The sequence below is a fragment of the Podarcis vaucheri genome (genome assembly GCF_965113315.1).
Source record: "Podarcis vaucheri genome assembly, chromosome: 14".
NCBI classification, from domain to species: Eukaryota; Metazoa; Chordata; class Lepidosauria; order Squamata; family Lacertidae; genus Podarcis; species Podarcis vaucheri.
The window spans coordinates 40,208,668-40,232,382 of NC_138752.1; the positions used below are offsets into that span (position 1 = coordinate 40,208,668).

Genomic DNA, 23,715 nt, shown 5'->3' on the forward strand with positions numbered 1-23,715 from the left:
GTTGAGAGTTCGAGTCCCGCCTTCGGCCGCGAAGCGTTTGGCGTCGTCGCTTCGACGACACAACTGCGTAGATTCATTAGGCTGTAGCTTTTGCATGGAGGACAAAGTCCTCTCATCTCTGTTTGTATTCAGCCTGAGAGGACGTTGGGTTTTGTGCAGTAACGAGCTATAGCAGCTATAGTCATTTCCTGGTAGCAGCTTACACAGTGGGACTTGCTTCTGAGTGAAAGCAGCAAGCAGGATTTAGAGCACCAAAGTCCTCTCCCCTCCTTTGGCTTCCTGCAAATGGTATTCAGAAGCATTGCTGCTTCCAACTGTGGAGGCAGAGCACAACCATCATGGCTATTATCCTATGGATTGTAGTTAAATCAATGAACATGCCTCACAGGTTCATTCATTTAAATGGGTCTATCCAGTGTTTTTTCAGGGGGCACTCAATGGTTCTTTTGAAAAAAAATGGTTGTATCCAACTTATACTCACAATGGACACAGTGGTTTTTTTCTCTAGAAAAATAGGCGCTGGTACTCAACACCATGGAGTTGCTACAGCAAGTGCCACACTTTTTAACATAAAAAAATCAAAAAGGTGCCCTTACTGTGTACCTTTATATCAGCGTTGCCCAAAATCTCGTTTGTAACTCCTGAAGGAGTATTTCATTTTGAAACACATGGAAGTAAAATAAAAAGCCTTGCACCTGTGCTTTGTTTTGATCCCATGAACTTGTTGCCCAGGATCCCTTTTAAATACACAGGGCTCCTAGCACTAACCCAACTGAGGGCAAAAGACTTCCCTAGAGATACTTGTAGATAAAAAAGACCATTAAGAAAAAGCGATATACTCTCCCAAAGGATGCTATGGGAACAGATGCACCCCTTGACTTTGCCAATGTCTCAAAATTGAGCTGTGCTGCCACACTGTGGTGAGAGAAAGTGATCCCATAGCTGTTATGAGTGACCTGGAGTCTTGTGGCCACTCCTCTTAAAAGACCAAACCACATTTATTTACCTATTACACTTATATCCCTTTCCTGCGTGGAGCTCAAGGCCGTTTACATGGTTTTCCTCCCCATCGGCATCTATCACAACCAACCCTGTGAGAGACTGTGACCGGCCCAAGGTCCGCCAGTGAGTTTCATGGTGGAGCAGGGATTTGAACCCTGGCCTCCGGGGTCCAAGTCCTCATTTCATGGTGCATATCTGGGAGCGCATCCCTCTGCAGGGTGCAGAGAGCTGGGTGGGTTGGTGTGCCGTACTATGCCATTGCTGTCAACCTTCACTTTTTTGCGGGAAATTCCCTTATTCCAGTGCCGTTTCCCGCTGCTATTCCGGATTGGTAGATATCCCGTAGACTGTTCCCGGGACAGGCGAGGCTGCTGATCCCTTATTTTCGAGGCTGCTGATCCCTTATTTTCAAATCTGAAAGTTGACAGCTATACTACGCGTGGCGAGTGAGGAACCTGGGTCCCCATTTTCACATAGCTATGAAGCAATCGGGATGATCTTGGGCCACTAGCACCAGTATCTCGGCCTAACCTACCCCGCAGGGCTGTTGTGTGGCGGGGAACCTGATCCCCAAGCCAAAAAAACGGGGGTAGCGGCGAGGAAGCGGCCGTGCGCGTCAACTGCGAAGGGGGAAAGGAGGCAGGGACTGAGGCGTCTCCCTCCGGCGAAGGAGGAGGAGCAGGAGCTGCGAGGGCGACGGAGCCGGCGATGCGAGCCGGCCGGCTTCCTTGAACCCCGAGCCGGGCGAGCGATGGCCCTGCTGGGCCGCCTGGTGCGGCGATCGCCCTGGCTGTGCAACGTGGCGCTCTACGGGAGCCTCTTCGCGGCGGGCGACGCGGCGCAGCAGCGGCTCCGGCGCCGGCCGGGCCAAAGCGCGGACTGGGCGCAGACGCGGCACGTGGCGCTGGTGGCGCTCTCCTTCCACGGCAACTTCAACTACGTGTGGCTGAGGGCGCTGGAGAGGCTGCTGCCCGGCCGGGCGCCCGGCGCCGTGCTGGCCAAAGTGCTGTGCGACCAGCTCATGGGCGCGCCCATCGCCGTGCTCGCCTTCTATACCGGTGAGTGAGGCCGCGAGAGGGGGGGGGAGGACGGAGGGGGCCAGCTCCGGAAATGGCAGCTGTGCCTCTGAGCGCACGCAGAGTGCAGGGAACCTGCCAGTGCTGGATTTACGTATAAGCTAAACAAGCTATAGCTTAGGGCCCCACTATCTTGCCCCCTCCTCCCCCTAAATTTCACTATTAATATACTTCTTCTTAATTGTATTTCAGTTCAACAATTACTTGCTAAAATACATATTTTATTATGTGCAAATGGCTTTAGATACTCATTAGGTCCATAAATTATCATATGGCATATATTCAACACAAAAACCAGCGACAATTGGTCGTTGACAAAGGACAGCTGGACATATAAAGGGCCCCATTACCTTCAATAGCTTAGGGCCTCATCAAACCTAAATCTGGCCCTGGAGCCAGCCCTGGTGGAGCACCCGAAAGCAGCCTTGCCCGACCTGGTTATGCTGGTGTTGTATTGCTCTAAAAACACTGGCCTGTGAGCGCTCCAGTTGGAGAACAGCCTTTACCAAAGGTGTCATGGGCTTTGAAGACAAACTCAGGACGCAAGGGAGAAATGTGCTAAGAGGAAGGCATGCTTGGCAAATCCACTCTGTGATCAACTCCCGCCCGGGAACCAATGTCCCCACTGTGGAAGGATGTGTGGATCCAGAATTGGCCTCCACAGTCACTTACGGACTCACTGTTAAAACCGTGTTTATGGAAGACAATCTTACTCGGCTACGAGTGATCACCGAAGAAGAAGTAGTAGTATTGCTTTATTGCATTTCTAGCACACCTTCCTTTTTCCTCCTCCGAGGAGCTCAAGGTGCCACACATGGTTCTCCCCGCTCATTTTATCCCCACAACAATCCTCTGAGGTAGGCAGGCAGGCAGGTTGGTTGGTTAGGCACCCTGTGAGCTCCGAGAAGGCATTTGAACCCTGGTACTCCGGGGTCCTAGTCCACTACTCTATAACCACTACACTTGGCTCTTCATGTGCACTGAGTTTGGACTATGACTCCTATCAGCTGCAGGCGGTACAGCCTTGGTGGTTGTAGCCAAGGAGACAGATAAATTACCATTCTCAGAAGCATGGATGAATGGTCCAAGGCACTGGATTAAGGCTCCAGCAGCTGCCAGCCTGTGTAGACAAGATTGAGCTCAGTGGACCAAGGCTCAGTGGACCTAAGGCAGGTTCCTATGTTAGGGAGAAAGGCCGCAGTTCACTGGTACAGCATCTGCTTTGCCTTCAAACATCCCAGCTCCAGTCCCTGACATCTCTTTCTGAAATGTTGGACAGCTGCTGCAAGCCAGTGTAAAAAATACTGGGCTAGGTGGACCAAGGATCTGATTTGGGCAGATTCTTGTGTTCCTATGTGAGGTTTGTTTTTTTAAAGAAATGGGTGGGGGACAGGAAGCAACTAATTCAAGAAATTAGGTTAGAATTGACAAGATGTGGCTTTAACATGAAGCCGTGCATTAAAAAAAATAATTCAAGAGATCACAAGATACATATTTTATGGCAAGACAAACATGCTATTCAGGATGCATTCAGAAGGAAATGCTTAGTGAAGCAGAAGTGTGTAGCATAGTATAAAATGCTGTGTAAATGGATTTCTAGTAGATTTTACTTGTATTCTGACTTTCCTTAAACATGTTGTGACCAGGCATGAGTATACTCCAGGGGAAAGAGGATGTCTTTGCTGACTGCAGGGATAAATTTTGGAATACCTATAAGGTAAGTGCAATGCTATATTGAACGTGGTCCCATCACCACACACACCTTTTTATTTACTTACTTACTTACTTACTTATTTACTTACAGCATTTATACCCCAGCCTTTAGCCAAAAAGGCGCTTGGAATGACTTCCAAAAATTATTTATTGGGCTGTATCTGCCCTCAGACTCATCATCAAAAGACATGACACATGAAGAAAAAGGGGAATATTTTAGGAAAGAGAAAAAAAGAAACTCAACTTACAGTGGTGGTTCTGGCTGTCTGGCCCTCTTCCCATCCCTCAAATTATGCACACATTACATGCCGAATGCATCCTGCTTTTGTAGTGAGGGGTAAGGAGATAGGTAAGGTCCTTGCTCCCAGAGCTGACCACTGGAACTTTTCCCTCAGCTATCCTTTTGCCATTTGAGATTTCACCAAGTACTGTCCACTTGCAAAGAAACCAATTTTCCCAGTTCCAAGCACTAGAAACGTGTTTTTAAAGACACAAACCAGTTGCTGTAAGTCTGCAAAGGCTTTCTGCTGGGGTCATAAGCCTTAAATTTTGTGATGAAGAGGCCCAGCCAGTAGATATGTGGGCAGGGGTGTATGGAGAGAATCAGTGCAGAAGACCGAGAACATAAATGGGGGCAGAAAGATACGTTGGAAGTTGTTCAATTTTTAAACATATAAACACATTTTTTAAAAAACAGGTAAAAAAGAGCATTTTGATTGCCTGCTGTCCCTAGCAACTCAGGACATTATAAAGGAGAAATGCATTTATGTATTAGTAAGCAATTTCATAGAATATTGCCTGTATGCTTTTCCTTGTATCTCCACAACTGCAACGCCTGGAGGCTTGCCTTTTTCTTTTTAATGAAAGCTGAGCATGCAAGGTGTGGCTGTACCTCCACACAGCCCTTGCTTTCGTGGCCATGACATTGTTCATAACCAGTCTGCATTTCAGCTCTTACATCAAGCGTGCATTTATGTAACGCTCAGAAACGGTATTATGAGAGCAAGGAAGAAAAGAGTTTTGCAGGTGGTGTGAAATAAATATGGTTGTTCAGAGGCGTTCGTCCTCTGCGGTTGAAGGAAGCATTTGTTCCTCTATACAGTACTTTTGTTTGCCAATCTGGCAAATGTGCGAGTATATCAGGTATCATGTAATTCTTGCGGCCCACTATGCTGTGCTTGTTGTGCTTAAAATGAAGCAATGCTATCTTTCTGGGGTTCTTAAAGTGGCAGTTTGAGGATTACCCACCTTCCCGCTTGTGACAGGCCCCAACTGCGCTATACATTTAAATAACGCAGGACCATACCACTTTAAACAGTCATGACTTTCCCCAAAGGATCCTGGGAACTGTAGTTTGTTAAGGGTGCTGAGAGTTGTGAGGAGACCGTGTTCCCTGTCCACAGCCGCCACCTGTGCTTTAACAACCCATTCCTCTTCCCAGGGAACGCTGGGAATTGTAGTTCTCTGAGGGGAATAAGGGGACCTCCTTTGGGTTGCGCAATATGATATCCAATGTAACAGTGGCACTAGCAGAAGCTGATTGTAGCAGGAAATAGCCAGGCTACCACATGCTGGCTTCTTGGCCTTCTTTTATGAGAGCCATTCTGCTAGCACAGCTAGTACACCACTAAGGGACTTTAACTTAGCACAGCATTGAATTCCACCCATCTATGTTGTTGTTGTTGTTGTTGTTTCATTTTATGATGTACATCAAACAGAGAGAACAACGATCACAACAGATGAAAATTAGAAGATGGAAAACAAAACTATAAAATAGGCACATGGAATGAATAGCTGCACACAAATTAAAATAACAAAGTACAAAGAAAGACTATCAACACTATCAGGTCATCAAGTTTAGTTCCAGATTTGTCGGGCTTGTGACAAGGGTTGCCTTGAAAATGATGGCTCCGCTGTATATGTCATAAAGGAATGTCAAACCATATAAAAGGTGTCTGGAGGTTCTTGCCTTGTTGAAATCTCAAATTATGCATGACTTTCTCCAGTATATCCCAGAGTAAGCAGTACCAAGCATGCAGCATTTCTGGCTGTTTCCCAGTGCAATTACTATTTGTGCTGCCAAGATAATCTATAATCATAGAATCTTAGAGCTGGAAGGGACCCAAGGGTCATCTAGTCCAACCCCCTGCATTGCAGGAATCTCAGCTAAAGCATCCATGACAGATGGCCATCCAGCCTCTGCTTAAAACCCTCTAAGGAAGGAGAGTCCACCACCTCTCATGGGAGTCTCTTCCACTGCCGATTCCAAGACCAGTTCTTTTGACAATATGTTTACATTGGTAAAAGGACGTGGGTGGCACTGTGGGTTAAACCACAGAGCCTAGGACTTGCCGATCAGAAGGTTGGCAGTTCAAATCCCCACGACGGGTTGCTTGGTCCCTGCTCCTGCCAACCTAGCAGTTCAAAAGCACGTCAAAGTGCAAGTAGATAAATAGGTACCGCTCCAGCGGGAAGGTAAACGCCGTTTCTGTGCACTGCTCTGGTTCGCCAGAAGCAGCTTAGTCATGCTGGCCACATGACCCAGAAGCTGTCTGCAGACAAATGCCAGCTCCCTCGGCCAATAAAGCGAGATGAGTGCCGCAACCCCAGAGTCAGTCACGACTGGTCCTAATGGTCAGGGGTCCCTTTACCTTTACATTGGTAACTCATTTATTTTGATGGCTTTTTTGTGGTACTTTCCCCACTCAATTAACTGCTTTAAATATATTTTGCTTTTGTTTCAGACTGGGCTGATGTACTGGCCTTTTGTGCAGGTGAGTTTAAATTTGCCTTCCCCCTCCTTAGAAACTCACGAGGAAGACAACAGCAGCAGCTACAACAATGTGCTCATCAACACAGCCAGAAAATTACCCTGATGCATTCATTCTTCACCACATCCCCATATCTCTAGTTCCTGGGTCAGGTTGTGGAGCAGCCAGAAACCTCCTATCTGTGTCCCCTTTGAATATTCAGCTGTCCCTGTTATTGCAGCAGCAGGAGATGCATTCCTTGGGTGCTGAATCTGCTGTTCCCGTGGATCCTGCCGCCTGAGGCGGCTGCCTCTCCTAGCCTCATGGGTCGGCCGGCCCTGACTGTGGCAGCCACCCCTCAATAAGGTAACCCTCATGGGTTACCTCATGGCCCGATTTCAGTGCTTTAAAATTAAGACGCACCCTGTCAGTAACACGTGAGATGTCTGCTATTATATCCAGCAGCAAGGATTTTTTCCCACATGGGAAGGAAAAACCTGTTTTGAGGCAATTTGTAAACAAAACTGGAATTTTATTTAAACTGGGCTGTAGCTTAGTGGTTACTCTGATAAGGCCCAATACTTTGTTTCAGTAAAAAAAACTATTTGCAGATATAGTTAAAAACGTACTTAAAGCTCATAATTTAAACCTCTCTCTAGAATGGTTATTGGTCTTGCACTATAAGTAAAACATTCCCAGCCCTTTCTAGAATCTTTACATTGCCCTTAGAAAACAATCTGGGTTGCCCTGCCTAGCTAGCTGCCAATTTGACCATAACTCGGCTCTAAACTGATCCCTATCTCATCACTTTCCAAGCCCTATCCTACAGTTAAGCCCTATATCCACTCTGACAGTTAAGCCCTATCTGACAGTTTAACTGTCAAGTTATGGACTTCCAGAGGCGGCGCGTTCAGCAATGGCGGTCCTCTTCAGCTGCTGAAGAGGGGCTCCGCGGAAAAGGGTCGTGCGCTGCGGCACAGCGACGACCCAGTCAGAAAAACCACGGGTAGAGTGAGCTCGTGGCCGTGGGTTTCGGCGGGCACCAGGAGCGACCTCGGAAACGCAGAAGGGACCCCGTAAGGGGTTTCGGAACGTGGAGGGGGTAGCGGTGCTGTGAAACCATCGCTCTTTCCGCGGAAGTGAAGCCGCGCGGCTGCTGCTGATCGGCGCTGACCTTTCTTCTTTTACAATTGAATCAAAAACAACATACTCGTGAGTAAGAAACTTGAGGTTTTATTTGAACTTAAATCTGGCGAAATTCAGCTGAAAGCGGGAGACGCTAAAAAGGAAGTCAGTCTTCCGGCTCTGTTTAAAGTATTAAGCAAAGACTTTTCTAAAGCGGAAGCGTTGAAAGGAATTCAAAAAAAAGCTGGAATATACTTGCAAATTCGGATTTGATCGCTTAAAAGTTAAAGAAAAGTTACCAGCTTTATAAGTGGATAAGAACTGTGACTCTCTCTTCCATCTATTTTCTGTGGATTATAAGTTAAAAAACCCTGCTCTCGACCTGCCTGGATACAAAGAAACATCGGACTGTGGCAACTATAGTTAAAAAAAAAAAAACATATAAAGTTACACTGGGCTACTTTGTAAACTGTAAAAAAGGAACTGTTGCATGCACCTTTGTAAAGAACTTTTACTCTCTGCAGTTGAAATTGAACTTGGAAGGTCCCCCCAGTTTTGGAATTTGTTTGATTTTCCTCCTTTTCTGCTGGACTTTAATGGTGGAATTTTCCTATTCTTCTTCCTAATTTCTTGGGAGCTCCCCCTGCAGGATTGTGGAATTATTAGTCTCTGAGAACTGCTGTTTGATTTGGAATTCTTATGTCTGGATGTTTATTTTTTCTGGATTGTCTTTCCCATGGGATTTACAATTTGACCTTGACGCCTGGACAGCTGTGGAATGAGTGGCGCAGGAAAAACAAGGGCTGCTAAGAAAGCAAAACAAACTGAACTTTTGCAAACAACTTTGCCTGTGCAGCCACGCAGATCATCTGTTCCTATTGTGACGGGTCTGCAAGAAGGACAACTCCAGCAGCCAACTTTTGGAGATATATGGCAGCAGGAGGGCTAGACCCTGTATCTAAAGAAATCTTGGATCAGTTGGCAGCGTTAAATAAAAAGGCTGATGAACAAGCAGCTAAATTTGAGGAGCAAGCGGCTAAATTTGATAAGGTAACAGCAACAATTAATAAATTGACAGACCAAGTCGCCCAAAATACACAGGCACTAGGGAATATTGAAAAAACTACAACAGAAAATCGAAAATTAGCTTTGGAAGCAAATACTAAAGCAGATCAAAACAAAGAAAGGATTGAGGAACTAAGAGGAGAAGTAAGACCACTGAGTAGACAGGTCACTGAACAACAAGCGTACCTGTCCATGGCGGATTTGAAAAACAGGGAGAGCAACCTTAGGCTGAGAAATATCCCAGAATTAGAAAAAGAAGATTTGATTGGTTTTTTGACAACAGAAATATCTAAGTTCTGGGATTTGACAGAAGAGAAGGACTTTAAAATTGTTACCGCTTTTAGATTGGGAAGAGTGGCCAAGAAGGACAAACCAAGAGACTGCTTGATCATTTTGAGATCTAAGCAGGAAAAAGACAATATACTCGGCCTACATTTTAAAAATTCATTGGTAATCCAGGGAAAAACAGCAGAAATCTTCAGAGACATACCAAAACAGCTATTGGATTTAAGAGCTACATACAAAGACTTGGCAAGCCTACTGAGGAATAACACAATACCATACAGGTGGGAATTCCCTCAAGGACTATCTTTTTCCTGGAAAGGGAAGAAGACAAGAATCAGAACAGCAGAGGAGCAAGAAAAGTTCTTAAACGATCACGGGGAGGACCTCCGGAAAGGGGTAGGAGCCTGGCCACCTCCTTCGTTTGGCTTCAACCCGGTTCCACCTCCAGTCAAGGACGATAAAGGAGAAGCCCCTACCGGCTAATAAATTGATCCAGGATGTCTCTACAGCTTCTCAGCTGGAATATTAATGGCGCAAACTCACCGGAAAAAAGGAAAAAGATTTTTCACATATTGAGAAAAGAACAATTAGATGTCATTTGCCTTCAAGAAACTCATGTGTCTAGGCTCCACAGGAGAGTATTAATCAATAAGAGACTAGGCCAAGAATTTATTTCATCCGACAAAGTTAAAAAAAGAGGAGTAGTGATTTATGCAAAAGAGAGCCTAGCACCAAAGTTGGTGTTTAAAGACGAATTTGGAAGAATTTTGGCAATTGAAATACAAGCACAAGGAGAAAAATTTTTGATAGTAGGAATCTATGCACCAAATGATGGGAAATCGGAATTTTACAAGAAGCTGCATGAGATAATGCTGGATCATATTGACTATTCCAACATCATTTTGATGGGAGATATGAATGGGGTTGTCTCCACTTACATGGACAAGTCACAAAACCAAAATTTGACCAAAGATGGCAGACTCCCAAAGACTTTCTTTGAACTTACAGACAATATGGACTTGACTGATATTTGGAGAACAAAGAACCCTTTAGGTAAAGAGGGAACATTCTTTTCTGAAGCCCACCTATCTTGGACAAGAATCGACCAAATCTGGATATCTAGAGGACTGGCACCTAAGACAAAAAAAATAGAGATCTGCCCTAAAACCTGCTCCGACCATAATGCTTTGAAAATGGACTTGAGACTTACACCAGCTGGATCCTTCAGATGGAGAATGAATGACTATTTATTTAGAGACCAGGAGATTGTGAAGCAGGCCCAAAAAACGCTGAAAGATTATTTTGAAATAAATTTGAATACTTCGGTGGAAAAGAGAATAATCTGGGACGCGAGTAAAGCTGTTATGAGAGGGTTTCTGATACAACAGAATTCTATCAAGAAAAAACTGCGGAATGGTAAAAAGGACAAGATCTTGGAGAAGATAAGAGACGGAGAGAAAAAATTGAGACTAAACCCAAAATCAAAAGAGGTTTTAAGGGAAATAAAATTCCATCAAGCACAATACGCGAAACTAATAAATCAAGAAGTTGAATGGAAAATCAAACAGATGAAGCAAAGATCATTTGAATCGGCAAATAAATGTGGGAAGCTGCTGGCATGGCAGCTGAAAAAGAGACAAAAATTGAACTTTGTTACCAATCTAGAGGTTGAAGGAGAATGTATCCAGAAACCAGAAGAAATTAGAAAGTGTTTCCAGAGATATTTCAAAAAATTGTTTACCCAAGGACACCAAGTAGAGACTGAGATAGACCAATTTTTAAAAAGTCATGGCCTGCAAAAACTAACACAAGATAAACAAACAGCCCTGAACTATAAAATAACACAACAGGAAATTGAAAGTGCCATTCAGAATATGCAATTAGGCAAATCCCCAGGTCCAGATGGGCTTACCTCCAAGTATTATAAGACACTGAAGGAATATTTGGTTCAGCCATTAATGGAAGTATGCAATCAAATCATGGAAGGGAAGAGGGCACCAGAATCGTGGAAAGAGGCATTCATCACCTTGATACCAAAATTGGAATCTGAAAAGACCCAACTCAAGAACTACCGTCCCATCTCACTCCTAAATGTGGATTACAAAATTTTTGCTGATATTCTGGCAAATAGACTGAAAAAAGTTTTAAATGAAGTAATACATAAAGACCAAGCAGGCTTTCTCCCGGGTAGGCATTTGTCTGACAACACCAGGAACATTGTCGACGTTTTGGAGTTATTACAGACAAATATGAACACAAAAGCAGTTTTGATTTTTATAGACGCAGAGAAGGCCTTTGATAATGTATCTTGGAAATTTATGAAGAAAAATTTGGAAGGAATGGGAGTGGGAAGGGCGTTCCAAAATGGAATTGAAGCAATTTATTCAGAACAAAAAGCTAAATTGATAGTAAATAATGTGGTGACAGAGGAGTTTAAAATTGAAAAAGGGACACGACAGGGATGCCCCCTATCACCCTTGTTATTTATTTCTGTCCTGGAGGTGTTGCTGAACTTGATTAGGAAGGACCAACAGGTGGAAGGAATACAGGTCGGAGAAAAACAATATAAATTGAAGGCCTTTGCAGACGATCTGGTTTTGACAGTACAGGAGCCAGAAACCAGTACAAAAAGAGCCTTAGAGTTAATTTCTGAATTTGGTCGGGTGGCGGGATTTAAGCTGAACAAACAAAAAACCAAGGTTTTGGCAAAAAACATGACTTCTTCAGAAGTGGATGGGTTTCAGAAGGAAACAGAATTAAATGTGGTAACAAAAGTGAAATACCTGGGGGTTAACTTGACTGGAAGAAATTTAAATTTGTTTAAAGACAATTATGAAAAATGTTGGTCTGAAATTAAAAGGGACTTAGAAATTTGGTCAAGATTGAAACTTTCTTTGTCGGGAAGGATAGCAGCAGTTAAAATGAATGTATTGCCAAGAATGTTATTCTTATTTCAAACCCTCCAGATCGTGGACAGAGTGGAATGCTTTGGAAAGTGGCAGAAGGATATTGCGAAGTTTGTCTGGCAGGGCAAAAAGCCCCGAATAAAATTTAAGATATTAACAGATGCAAAGGAAAGAGGGGGATTTGCCCTGCCGGACTTAAGATTGTATTATGAAGCTGCATCCTTCTGCTGGATGAAGGATTGGTTTCTGCTAGAAAACACAGACGTCCTAGATCTGGAAGGGTATAGCAACGCTTTTGGGTGGCATGCTTATTTGTGGTACGACAAGGCAAAGTCTCACAAATTGTTTAAAAACCATATTGTCAGGAAAGCTCTATTCATTGTCTGGACAAAATACAAGGACTTATTTGAAAATAAGACTCCGAGGTGGTTATCACCGACGGAGGCCAAGGCCATTAAACTACGTAACATGGAGAGTGGCTGGGCAAAATATTGTGAGTTAATAGAAAGAGTTGGTGACACTTGGAGGTTGCAGAGTTTCGAAAAATTGAAGGGAAAGGTGCGAGACTGGTTTCATTATGCCCAAATTTTAGAGGTTTTTAAAAAAGATAAGAAAATTGGTTTCCAGGTGGAAAAATCAAAACTAGAGATAGAATTACTTGAACCTAAGACTAAAGTGCTTTCAAGAATGTATAACTTGTTGCTTAAATGGAATACTCAAGATGAGACAGTTAAATCAGCCATGATAAAATGGGCACAAGACATTGGGTACAACATTATGTCTGAAGACTGGGAAAGGTTATGGACCACCGGTATGAAATTTACGGCATGTAGTGCCCTAAAAGAAAACATTATGAAAATGGTATACAGGTGGTACATAACCCCGGTTAAACTTGCAAAGATATATCATCTGTCTGACAATAAATGTTGGAAATGTAAGGAGGCTGAAGGTACCTTTTTCCACCTCTGGTGGACATGCCCGAGGGTGAAGGCTTTCTGGGAAATGATTTATAATGAGTTGAAAAAGGTGTTTAAGTACACCTTTCACAAGAAACCAGAGGCCTTCCTCCTGGGCATTGTGGGCCAGAGAGTGTTAAAGAAAGATAGAGTTTTCTTTTTATATGCAACTACAGCAGCAAGAATTCTTATAGCTAAACATTGGAAAGCACAGGAGCTACCCACGCTGGAAGAGTGGCATTCACAGCTGATGGACTACATGGAACTAGCTGAAATGACCGGCAGAATTCGAGATGTGGGAGAAGAAGCGGTGGAAGAGGACTGGAAAAAATTTAAGGACTATTTAAAAAAACATTATAAGTTATATGAATGTTGAGAATTTGTTAAGTTTTCGGGAAAAATATGCTTCAGTATTGAGATTGGTTAATGGTGGAAATTAAGTTAGCATTTTGAAAAACATAAATCACAGACTATATAATCAAATGAAAGTACAAAAACACATAAAATAAGGTATCAATTTGCTATTTATTCTTATTGTAAAGAAAGCGGGGGATGGAAGATGTGGGGAAGTCCAGTTGATTATGAAAATAGATCTGGAAAAGTGATTTTCTTTTTTTTTTCTTCTCTTTTTTTCTTTTGTAACTTTCTTCTTTTTTGTAAAACTGCTTTTGTTGTGTCAATGACGATGTATTTGGACCTTGGAAAAAAAGCAAATAAAAACTATTTAAAAAAAAAATAATAACTGTCAAGTTATAACTCTCTACTCCCTCCTGATTGAATGACACTCCAGCTCTGATTGGTTTCTTGGTCGCCAGGAGGCTGGCCCAAGGCCCATCCATCAAAGAGACCAACATAAATAAATTCTCCTTGGCTTACCCCCATTCTGTTTCCCTTTTCAAAGCTTGTAGAACACCAGATTGGAGTAGTTTTTAACTACAGGAAAATCCTAGAGTTTCACCATTCTGTAGTGAAATAAACAACTATCCAACTTTTAGAAGACATCTGAAGGCAGCCCTGTTTAGGGAAGATTTTTAGTGTTTGACGTTTTATTCTGTTTTTAATGTTCTGTTGAAAACTGCCCAGAGTAGCTGGGGAAACCCAACCAGATGGGCGGGGTAGAAATTATATTATTATTATTATTAGGCAGGGTTTGGGAACCTGTGGCCAACTCCCATCGCCACACTAAATCTCACACTGCATCAGTTCAGCAAAGCAAGCTCATTTTGCAGCAAGTTGGATCTGCAAGAAACATGACAAGGTGAAGGCTCTGATATTTCTCTTGTGCGTTTAACTCGGTTTCGTTCTGTTTTTCTTTTTTCTTTCCCCCAAATAGCTTTCCAACTTCAGCCTGGTACCGGTGCATTGGAGGACGGCGTACACTGGCCTGTGTGGTTTTATCTGGGCAACTTTCCTGTGCTTTTCCCAACAAAGCGGTGACGGAACTGCAAAATCAGTTTTCTTGTTGTTCCGAGGTAAAAAACCTGACGTGGACGAGATGCCGCCAGAGAAATAAATATATTGCTGGTGCAAAGCATCCCTTACCTGTCAGGGAGGCAGCGAGCTGTGTTGGCAGATGCCAGGTAGATTTTTTTAGGGGGTGATGAGAATGTACATGAAGGTAGAACTAAAAGTGAACAAACTTGAGCATTTACGAAATGGTACCTTATTGCTGTGGGAATGCACTCAGCTAACTTTTAGGGTTCAATCCAATTATTGGGCATGACTAACTTAGGCCCCTTAATTTTAATGCTTCTCCTCTGAGTGGGCTTTAATTGACTGCCACCCATCCATTCTGCCAGTGCTATTTTTCTAGAAAAAGAGGTCCTGGAGCTCACCATGAACACCTCCCTTGTTCTCTTAGAATGGCAATGGCGCCCACCTGAGAGGTGCTGGAACTGAGTTCCAGAGAGTTCCGGCTGATAAAAAGCCCTGCATTCTGCAGAGATACAGTAACTTTACTTCTCTTTTATTTCAGTCATGGACTTGAGGGTTCAGTGTGTGCCTTTAGAATTCGGGAACATAAAATATGTGAACTACCAATCTATGGTTTAGAGCAGGATTGAGGAAGTTCTGTCTGGCTCTCGTGACTTTTCCTGTACTGCCCTCCCCACCCCAGTCGCACTCTCTTCCCCCAAAACGATACCCTTCACTCCTTGAGTGCTTTTGCTTTGCTGGGATGTGTTATTGAACTCTGATCATGCCTCTTGTTTGACTGGATGAAGGCTGTGTGCGTATAAGCTATCCTGTTGCACAAAGGTAAGACTTAACATTTGTTGCCATACCCACATTTGGTTCTGGCCCTGCCCACCAGCATGTGGCCCCTAAAAGGTTATACAGAAGGGAGTACGGCCCCCAAGCTGAATAAAGGTTCCCCACACCTGGTCTGGAGGGATACAGTCCATTGCATTGCCTGATTTGGGTCTTTTTGTGCTTCATGTGTAATAAATCCAGTCTGATGCACGGTTGCATCCTGCACAGCTGTAATTCAGCCTGTCATCATCATAATAATAATTTATTTATACCCCACCCATCTGACTGGGTTTCCCTAGCCACTCTGGGCAGCTTCCAACAATAGATTAAAAACACATTAAAACATCAGACTTTAAAAACTTCCCTAAACAGGGCTGCCTTCAGATGTCTTCTAAACGTCAGATAGTTGTTTATTTCTTTGACATCTGATGGGAGTAAGGGCCTATCCAAACTTGCCTTTTGCCCCACTCCTTTCAGCCAGAGGTCCACAATTTAATGCTCTGTGTCTGAGTGTGTGTTTGTTTTTGCCCCAGGCTTTTCACATGAAAACTCACTCTTTGAAGCTGAATCGGAGCAAACATCAGCTTGGGTTTTTACTGCAGATTGAGATTTGCTCCGATTGAGCTTTAAAAAGCAGATTTTTGCGGAGAAAGCTCTGGAGCAAAAAACAGGATGTTCAGATACAGAGCTTTAAATGACAGGCCATGCCTGGAAAGAACGGAGGCAAGGTAAGTGTGGATAAGCCCTAAATTCCTAGTTGTCACATGGCCATATGTTTTTGCCTTTGACTGCAGTCAGCTCCTGCCATCCTTGCCCATTGGCTATTCTGATGGGAGTTGGAATATGACAGTGTCTTCTTATTTTTATATATTTACACCCTGCCGTTTTCCCTGACAGGATTCAAGGCAGCTTACAAATAAAAACAATGATCACTAAAAACAGAGAAAAAGCAATCATTTTTTTTAAAAAAAGCATTAATAGAATTAAAACTATATACATATATAAAACCTGTTCAAAACATACAAATAATGACAATAAAAATTTTAATGGTGGCTTGGAGAAAGTCTGCAGTTTTAGTTACAAATACGCAGACTGAGAAGGCCTGGTTAAGCAAATTCTCCATGAACTGCCATTTTGCCTCATAAGCAAAAATAACTGATATTGTGGACAGAATTCAGAATCCTATGGCTCTAGTCTTTAAGGTTATTAAAATCAGGTTGAAAATAACGTGGGAAACGCCAAGGGAAATTGTGAAGAAGAAGAGAGAAGAGAGTTTGGATTTGATATCCTGCTTTATCACTACCCGAAGGAGTCTCAAAGCGGCTAACATTCTCCTTTCCCCTCCTCGCCCACAACAAACACTCTGTGAGGTGAGTGGGGCTGAGAGACTTCAGAGAAGTGTGACTAGCCCAAGGTCACCCAGCAGCTGCATGTGGAGGAGCGAAGACCCGAACCCAGTTCACCAGATTACGAGTCTACCGCTCTTAACCCCTACACCACACTGGGCAGGGTCTTTAGTAGGCAGGGTGGGCTAACTAGAAGATTAAAAAGATTGCCAACCTTGGGCGTTGTTTTGGCAGCTGCTAGTTCCAGTCTCCAGTGCAGGAATGGGGAACATTTTTCAGCCCAAGAACTGCATTCCCTCATAGCTAATCCCCTGGGGGCCACGTGCCCAGGATGGGCAGGGCCGGATATAAAAGTAGGTGGAGCAACGGATGTAAAATTTTACCTTCATACAGTAGGTTACATTCTAGCTACACAGAAACCAAATCACCACATGTATGTATCCAGGAGTTTTCAGGTGCTATCCTGGCGTCTTCACTTAAAAGGATCTCAAGGCTGGGGGGGAAACCCCTGCCTCAAAGCCTAAAGAATTACTGACTTTCATTGTAGTGTCTGGATGGCCTAATGCAGGCATAGGCAAACTCAGCCCTCCAGATGTTTTGGCCTACAGCTCCCATGATCCCTAGCTAACAGGACCAGTGGTCAGGGATGATGGGAATTGTAGTCGCAAAACATCTGGAGGGCTGAGTTTGTCTATGCCTGGGTGAAGACAAAGCCGTTTCATATATAAAGAGTAATTTGAAAAACTAGCATATTTTTTGTAATATGTGTATTACAAATGTTAATGTAATGTGTAATGCTATGATAATTTGTTTTAGTGGAGAGCATGTTTCATTGATTTTCGATTATGTATTGTAATTGGTTTTATAAAAAGAAAAGTAATTCATGAATGGCAAAGGGCACCTTTCATTTAATCATGAAAGGCAACAACAAGCAAAGGGATTCATGAGTCCACCTGGATTCATGAATGGCAAAGGACATAGGTCAGTTGGTTCATGAATGGAAAACAGTGTTCTGTCTTAAGACCCATCCCTGCTCTTGCCCAGGTCCCATTAACTTCAACAGAGACAGTACAGCAGAATCTCCAGGTCAACTGCACCTCCAAAATGGCATCACTTATAAGTAACAAATATACCCCTTGATACGCCAGTGTTTAAGATCAGGATTCCCATTTCATGGGTCACAAGTGTGTTATTGATCAGACAAATGAAGGCCAGTATATTCAGTAAACTGTTTGATTTTTGCTTCTATTTATTCCTGTGGAAAGGAGGCCAGTTGCTCATTATTTCTCTCCTACAGTCTTTCTCTGTGCCGCAGGGCCATTTCTCGAGGGATTGAAGTGGCTTGCTTATTACAGGGCAGCGCAAACATTTGCCTATCACAGCAGCTAACCTCACAGTGGAGAAACATTAACTGTATAATTTAATTTTATAGCAGAGTTTAATTGCTCAGATGGAAGGCGGGTGGAATATTGAGTCATCAGTGTTCTCCTTGCTAATTATTAAAATTCCTTGCGGATTATGCTTCCCCTCTCCTGCAATGTACTTGTACTGGAAAAGCAAGGCAGCATGGGTTCTGTGCAAAGCTTGCAAGATCGTTTCATGAGGACCAAGAAAACATGGTGTAAAAACTTAATCTTCAGTCTCATTCTGCTTCAGCATCTGAGCAGAAACGTAGCCCAATTTTCTAAAAAAAACACCCATTTCATCTGTTTTTGTTAACCCATATGTTTTCCCCCAAGTGAATGGTGCTTTCTCTCTTTCTCTAACGATAGTGAAGTAAATAAAAAAAATTGCATTATTTATTATACAGATTTAAACTACTGACTCTGATCTCCTGCTGCTTTCAGCTGCAGTATTGCTGCAGATATGTGAAATACTGCAGTTATGACAGAATATTTAATATACAATGACATTCTCAATCATTTTAATAGTTTATTAAGTGTTTTGGTTTTTTTTAAAAAAGAAAAATCTGTGTGCTTTATATGTACAGTGATTCCTTCTATTTGTTTCAAAGTAAATAAACTGGGTGGAGGTCCTGATATAAGCCTTCTGCCTCAAGTAACCTGAAAATTATGTGGGGGTTTTAATTTGTTTTGGAAGTTTTGTTGTAGTGTTATATTGCATTCTGTTGGGTTTTGGGGTGTGTGTGTTTTTGGTGGGGTTTTTTTGCCTTGGGTGGACATGGTCCTGAAAGGCAGCCTATAAATGTTTTTAATGATATAGATAATAAAATTATGATATTGAAAACATTTTGCTGCTGACTAACAGTGTATGGAAAAGAACCATGTGACCTGGGCTGCCTGGGGGATCAGCGCTTTTATCTCAACCAAAGGGAAACCTATTTGGAAGAAGCTTGCAAGCAACGGAAGTAATGTGGGAGCTTATCCTGGCCTGCTGCATTAGAGAGGGAGAAATTGCCAGGTGGTTGTGCCACGGTGGGCCTATGGGCCTGCTTAGAACCACCAGGCCATTTTGGCCAATCCATGCCAAAGCACTGTGAGTGGCACTTTGTAAGTGACACATTTCAAACTGCACTGGCAAAACCAGGTTGCCTGATGTGATGTCAGGTGATTGGTGGGTGGAAAGTGCCCCCCAGCTGCCGGACAGGAGGGCGGGAAGATAAGAATCCGGCCCAACTGCTGAATTCATTTCTTCACCTCTGCCATGCTCTGATTATTTATTTTGATTTATATCCCACTTTTCCTCCAAGGAATTCAGGGTAGCTTACACAGTTTCCCCTGAGCCCGACTTCCACTTGGAAAGGCCTTTCACTTGGAGCTATCCATGGTGCTGAGATCAAGTGCATAGAATCAGAATTGTAGATCTGAAAGGGAACTCAAGTGATACCTATTCCAACCCCCTGCAATGTAGGAATCTCAACTAAAGCATCCATGGCAGCTGGCCATCCAACCTCTGCTTAAAAACCTCCAATGAAGGAAAGGCTACCACCTTCCAAGGGAGCTATCCATGGTACTGGAATCACTTGTCTGCCTTTTCCCCATGGGTTCCTGGCACAGATTGGTCAAAGCAAGAGTTCACACCTCCCCTGCTGTCAAACCCTGCCTCTGTTCATTCACTGTGGGCATGATTAAAGCACAGCAGCCTCTTGATGTACGTAGGCTAACCCTGTAAGCTGGTACCCAATATGCCCACCTCCTGACAGCTGTTTTTAACTTTCAAAAAGCCACCTTCCTGATCATGGATCTACTATGCAGCATCTCATCTGACCAGATGACCCATCCCAAATGCTGCGGTACGGCTCGGGTTGGAGGGCCTCCAGATGAGCACCCAGATAATGGTCATGGCAAACGCTCACCTTGGCTGCCACGGACATGCATCCTTATTTTTATTTTTTTAAAGCTTATAGCCAACGTGCAGCTGGACAGGCATGTACATGGTTACACATGCCCACGTATAACATTAAGTTTAAAAACACATTATCCTTTCCTCCAACAGTTCTTTTTAAAATCAGCCCAAGTTGGTGGACTTCACTGCTTCTAGTGGGAGTGAGTTCCATAGTTTAACTGTGTGCTGTGTGAAGAAGCACTTTCTTTTATCTGTCCAGAATCCTCCAAATTTCAGTTTCATTGGATACCCCTGAGTTCTAATGCTATGAGAAACTCTTCTCTATCCACTCTCTCCATGCCACGCATAATTTTATAAACTTCTATCATGCCACCTCTTACTTGCATTTTCTCTCCATGCCCCACTCCCAAATCCAGACTTTCCAGGCACTGGCCAATCTGACCTGGATAGAAATTCTCTCTCTGTTCTGCAATTGCTGTTCACACCTTTGGAACAAGCAAACCCCATTCATATTACTTATGTACGTATTTCCCTGGGCTTACATACTGCAAACAATCCAATCTGGTAGTCAGAACTTTGTAATAACTGCAGTATAATTCATTTGCAGGATCTCTGCATGTCAGTATTAGCCCTTATCACCTGGCTAATACTTGAAGGATGGAGATGGAAGTCCTGCATTTATTTGTTCAATGAAATATGCTCAGCTGACTCCATTTCATGCACCACCTCTTTTTATATCCGTAACCAAAGCTCAGCAGGGACATTAGCACTGAGCTGCTGTGGGGAAACCCATGACATTGATGGAAGAACTTTACATGAAATTGTAAGCTCAATTGAGAATGGTCAAATACATGCTGAATAGCTCGGGTTCTATATATAGCAGTAATTCAGGCTTTAATCTAAATGGATTGGACAGGGCATCGATGAAGGATGGTGAGAGGGTTTTATAAAGGCTAGAGCTCAGTGGTGGAGCATGTGCTGAGCATGCAGGATGTTCCAGATTCCATCCCCAGCATCTCCAGGTCAGGCTGGGAAAAGACTTATGTCTGAAACTCTGGAGAGTTGCTGCCAGTCAGTGTAGACTGTACTGAGCTAGATGGTCAAATGGTCTGACTAACTATAAAGGTGTAGATTTTAATAATAATAATAATAATAATAATAATAATAATAATAATAATAATAATAAATTTTTATTTATATCCTGCCCTCCCCAGCTAACAACAATAAAATAATACAACATTCTAAAATCATTTCATTATAAAATTAATTCAAATCAAATTAATGGCAACCATTGGGCTAGAGTTCTATGAAGATTGCCAAAGGAAGGAGTCAGGCTGTGCCCTGGCCAAAGGCCTGGTGGAACAGCTCTGTCTTGCAGGCCCTGCAGAAAGATGTCAAGTCCCGCAGGGCCCTAGTCTCTTGTGACAGAGCGTTCCACCAGATCGGAGCCACAGCCAAAAAAGCCCTGGCTCTGGTTGAGCCCAGCCTAACCTCCCTGTGGCCTGGGACCTCCAAGATGTTTTTGTTTGAAGACCGTAAGTTCCCCTGTGGGACATACCAGGATAGGCGGTCCCATGGGTACGAGGGTCCTAGGCCGTATAGGGCTTTAAAGGTTAAAGCCAGCACCTTAAACCTGATCCTGTACCCCACTGGGAGCCAGTGCAGCTGGTATAGCACCGGGTGAATATGATCATGCAGCGAGGATCCTGTAAGGAGTCTCACTGCGGCATTCTGCACCCGCTGGCAACTTTTTTCTGTGAGAGCTACCTCTGTGCACACTCAGACAAGGGGATGTGAAGATTCCTGGGGGCAGAAGAGAGCATCTAAAATGGGAACAAGCTGCCTATTTATTTCATAAAATTTATACACAGCTTGACTGTTAAAAAAACCCAAAACCCTCATCACTGCCCACGTGAATGGAGAAGTGTGACACTTTAACAATCCCCTGAAACTGAGGGTATGATTTCACTGGCAGCCAGCACACTTGCATTTACAAGTCCTGTATACAAACCATTCCCTCCATTTCCAACCTCAGGTGCTGAGTGCTGTTGCTTATGTAGCCAGAATGTTGCCAGCCCCGCTCAGAAGACAGTATTGTCATGCGGCTCAAGCCATGTGTTTTGTGGAAATATGTGCAAGGTTTGGGGGAGAGGACCCCCAAAACAGCCCAATGTGCACCAAGCATGCCCGGGGACCGCAGAATGCTGGCTGATGATCGGGCTCCTCTGCCATCGAGCTATGGCCAACAGGGGGCGGAACTGAGTGCCTGGACTCCTGAACAGCAGCCCTCCATGCCATAACATTTTGCTGCAGTTTCCACTTGTGTGCTTATACTTCTATTTGAAAATTCCCTGTGGGCCGACTTGCTCTGTGTTGTTTTTTAATGGCGGCATTGTTAGCCGACAGTTTTTATTACTGCTTTATGATGCAGTTGTTACGGCCTTTTTTTTTCTAAAATGAGAACTGCATTTTGTTTTACTTTTTGTTGACTCTTCAGGTGCTGGGCACGTGACAAAGAATGCAGCACATCAGGTGCTGGAATTAAAAAAGTGGGAGCTGCAACAAAATGTTGCTGTGTAGTCTTGCTTCTAGAACAGGGGCAGGGAACCCTTTTCATACCAAAGGCCACATTCCCTTCTGGGTAACCTTCTGAGGGCCACATGCCAGTGGGGGCGGAGCCAGAGACAAAAGTGGGCGGAGCAACAAATGCACATTTTACAGTACCTTTGTACTTGACTAGTTTCTCTAATCACACACCCCTCTCTGTCCTCTAACCAGGCAAGCAAGAGGCATTAGCAGAGTTCAAGGACATTTTCCAGTCAGGCAAAAGCACTCAGGGTTTGACAAAAGACCAGTGAGGGGTGTGGTGTGGAACGAGAAGTGTGTGACCCGAGGAGAGAACCAAGGGTGAGACGGAGAGGTTTGGTGGGCTGCAATTAGTCCCCAGGCCTGAGGTTCCTCACCTCTGTCCTAGAAGAATGTATCCAATCAGGATTCATGCCATTTTGTCATGGGCCCAGAGTCAGCTTCACCTGATGAACAGCAGCCTGAAGGGGGAGTGAACTCCACTTGCAGCTGATCAACCTGCAGAGGGACACAGAGAAGAAGCTGATGAGAACCAGCTGGCTTCAGCCTTCTTCCAAAAATGACCCCTGAATTTTTGAATTTTATTGATATTGATGCTGTATTTTATGTTGTATTCAATGCTATTTTATGTTTTTTCAAGTCACATTTTAATCAGTGATTTATATTTGCTGTTAGCTGCCCTGGGCCCGGTTTTTAAACCAGGAAGGGCGGGGTATAAATAAAAAGTTGTTATTATTATTATTATTATTATTATTATTATTATTATTCAGAATTTCCAGCAGCAGCCAGATGCCTAGCCCTGCCTTGCTGCTTCTAGCTTGTCTTGACCCTTGACCCCCATGACCATCAGATTCCCTGAGCCCTGGACCTTCTGACCACATGGATTGCTGTTTGCTGAACCCTAGGACTGGACCTGACTTTGGATCCTGCATCCAGGCAAGTACACCTCATGGACTCTGCTGGCCTCCCACTCCACTGAGCTCTGCACATTGCTGCTAAGAACGAGACTATGACACAGTTAACCAGATACTATAAACTGTAAGGATATCAATAAAAGTTCCTCGCCCCCTGATCCAGTGTGCTGTAGCTCTTGAGCATCCTCAGTCCTCCTTCAGCTGTTTTCTTGGGGGGGGGGGTTGCCCCCTTAGGTCTGAGGCTTGTTTCAGATTTCTTTTGTACTTCTGTGAAACCTAGGCATGTACGAAGCTGCCTTATACCGAGTGAGGCCGGTGACCCATCTTAACTCCATATTGTCTACACTGGCTGGCAGCAGCTCTCCAGCCAAGTCTCCCCCCTCCTATCTGGAGATGCTGGGAATTGAACCTGAGAACTTCTGCCTGCAAGCCAGA

General features: G+C 43.7%; 2 protein-coding genes across 3 annotated transcripts in view; one reads left to right on the forward strand and one right to left on the reverse strand.

Moving 5' to 3' along the window:
- PDXDC1 (pyridoxal dependent decarboxylase domain containing 1) overlaps positions 1–7,393 on the reverse strand; it is a 47,161-nt gene extending 39,768 nt beyond the window's left edge. The window contains exon 1 of the mRNA XM_082200077.1: positions 7,171–7,393. The gene's annotated coding sequence lies outside the window, so the exon portion shown is untranslated. The remainder of the gene's footprint in view (positions 1–7,170) is intronic.
- On the forward strand, positions 1,052–23,225 carry MPV17L (MPV17 mitochondrial inner membrane protein like). 2 transcript variants are annotated; one of them, XR_014213787.1, is made up of 5 exons: positions 1,052–2,060; positions 3,725–3,795; positions 6,536–6,565; positions 14,212–14,458; positions 23,137–23,225. XR_014213787.1 is itself a non-coding variant. In XM_082200162.1 (4 exons), the coding sequence occupies exons 1-4, from the start codon at positions 1,754–1,756 to the stop codon at positions 14,389–14,391; spliced, it is 588 nt and encodes a 195-aa protein (XP_082056288.1). In that variant the 5' UTR covers positions 1,054–1,753; the 3' UTR covers positions 14,392–15,977. The 2 variants fall into 2 exon arrangements, 1 of the variants encoding a protein (XP_082056288.1); XM_082200162.1 differs by lacking the exon at positions 23,137–23,225 and having other exon boundaries at positions 1,054–2,060; positions 14,212–15,977.
- The last annotated feature ends 490 nt before the right edge of the window (positions 23,226–23,715 follow it).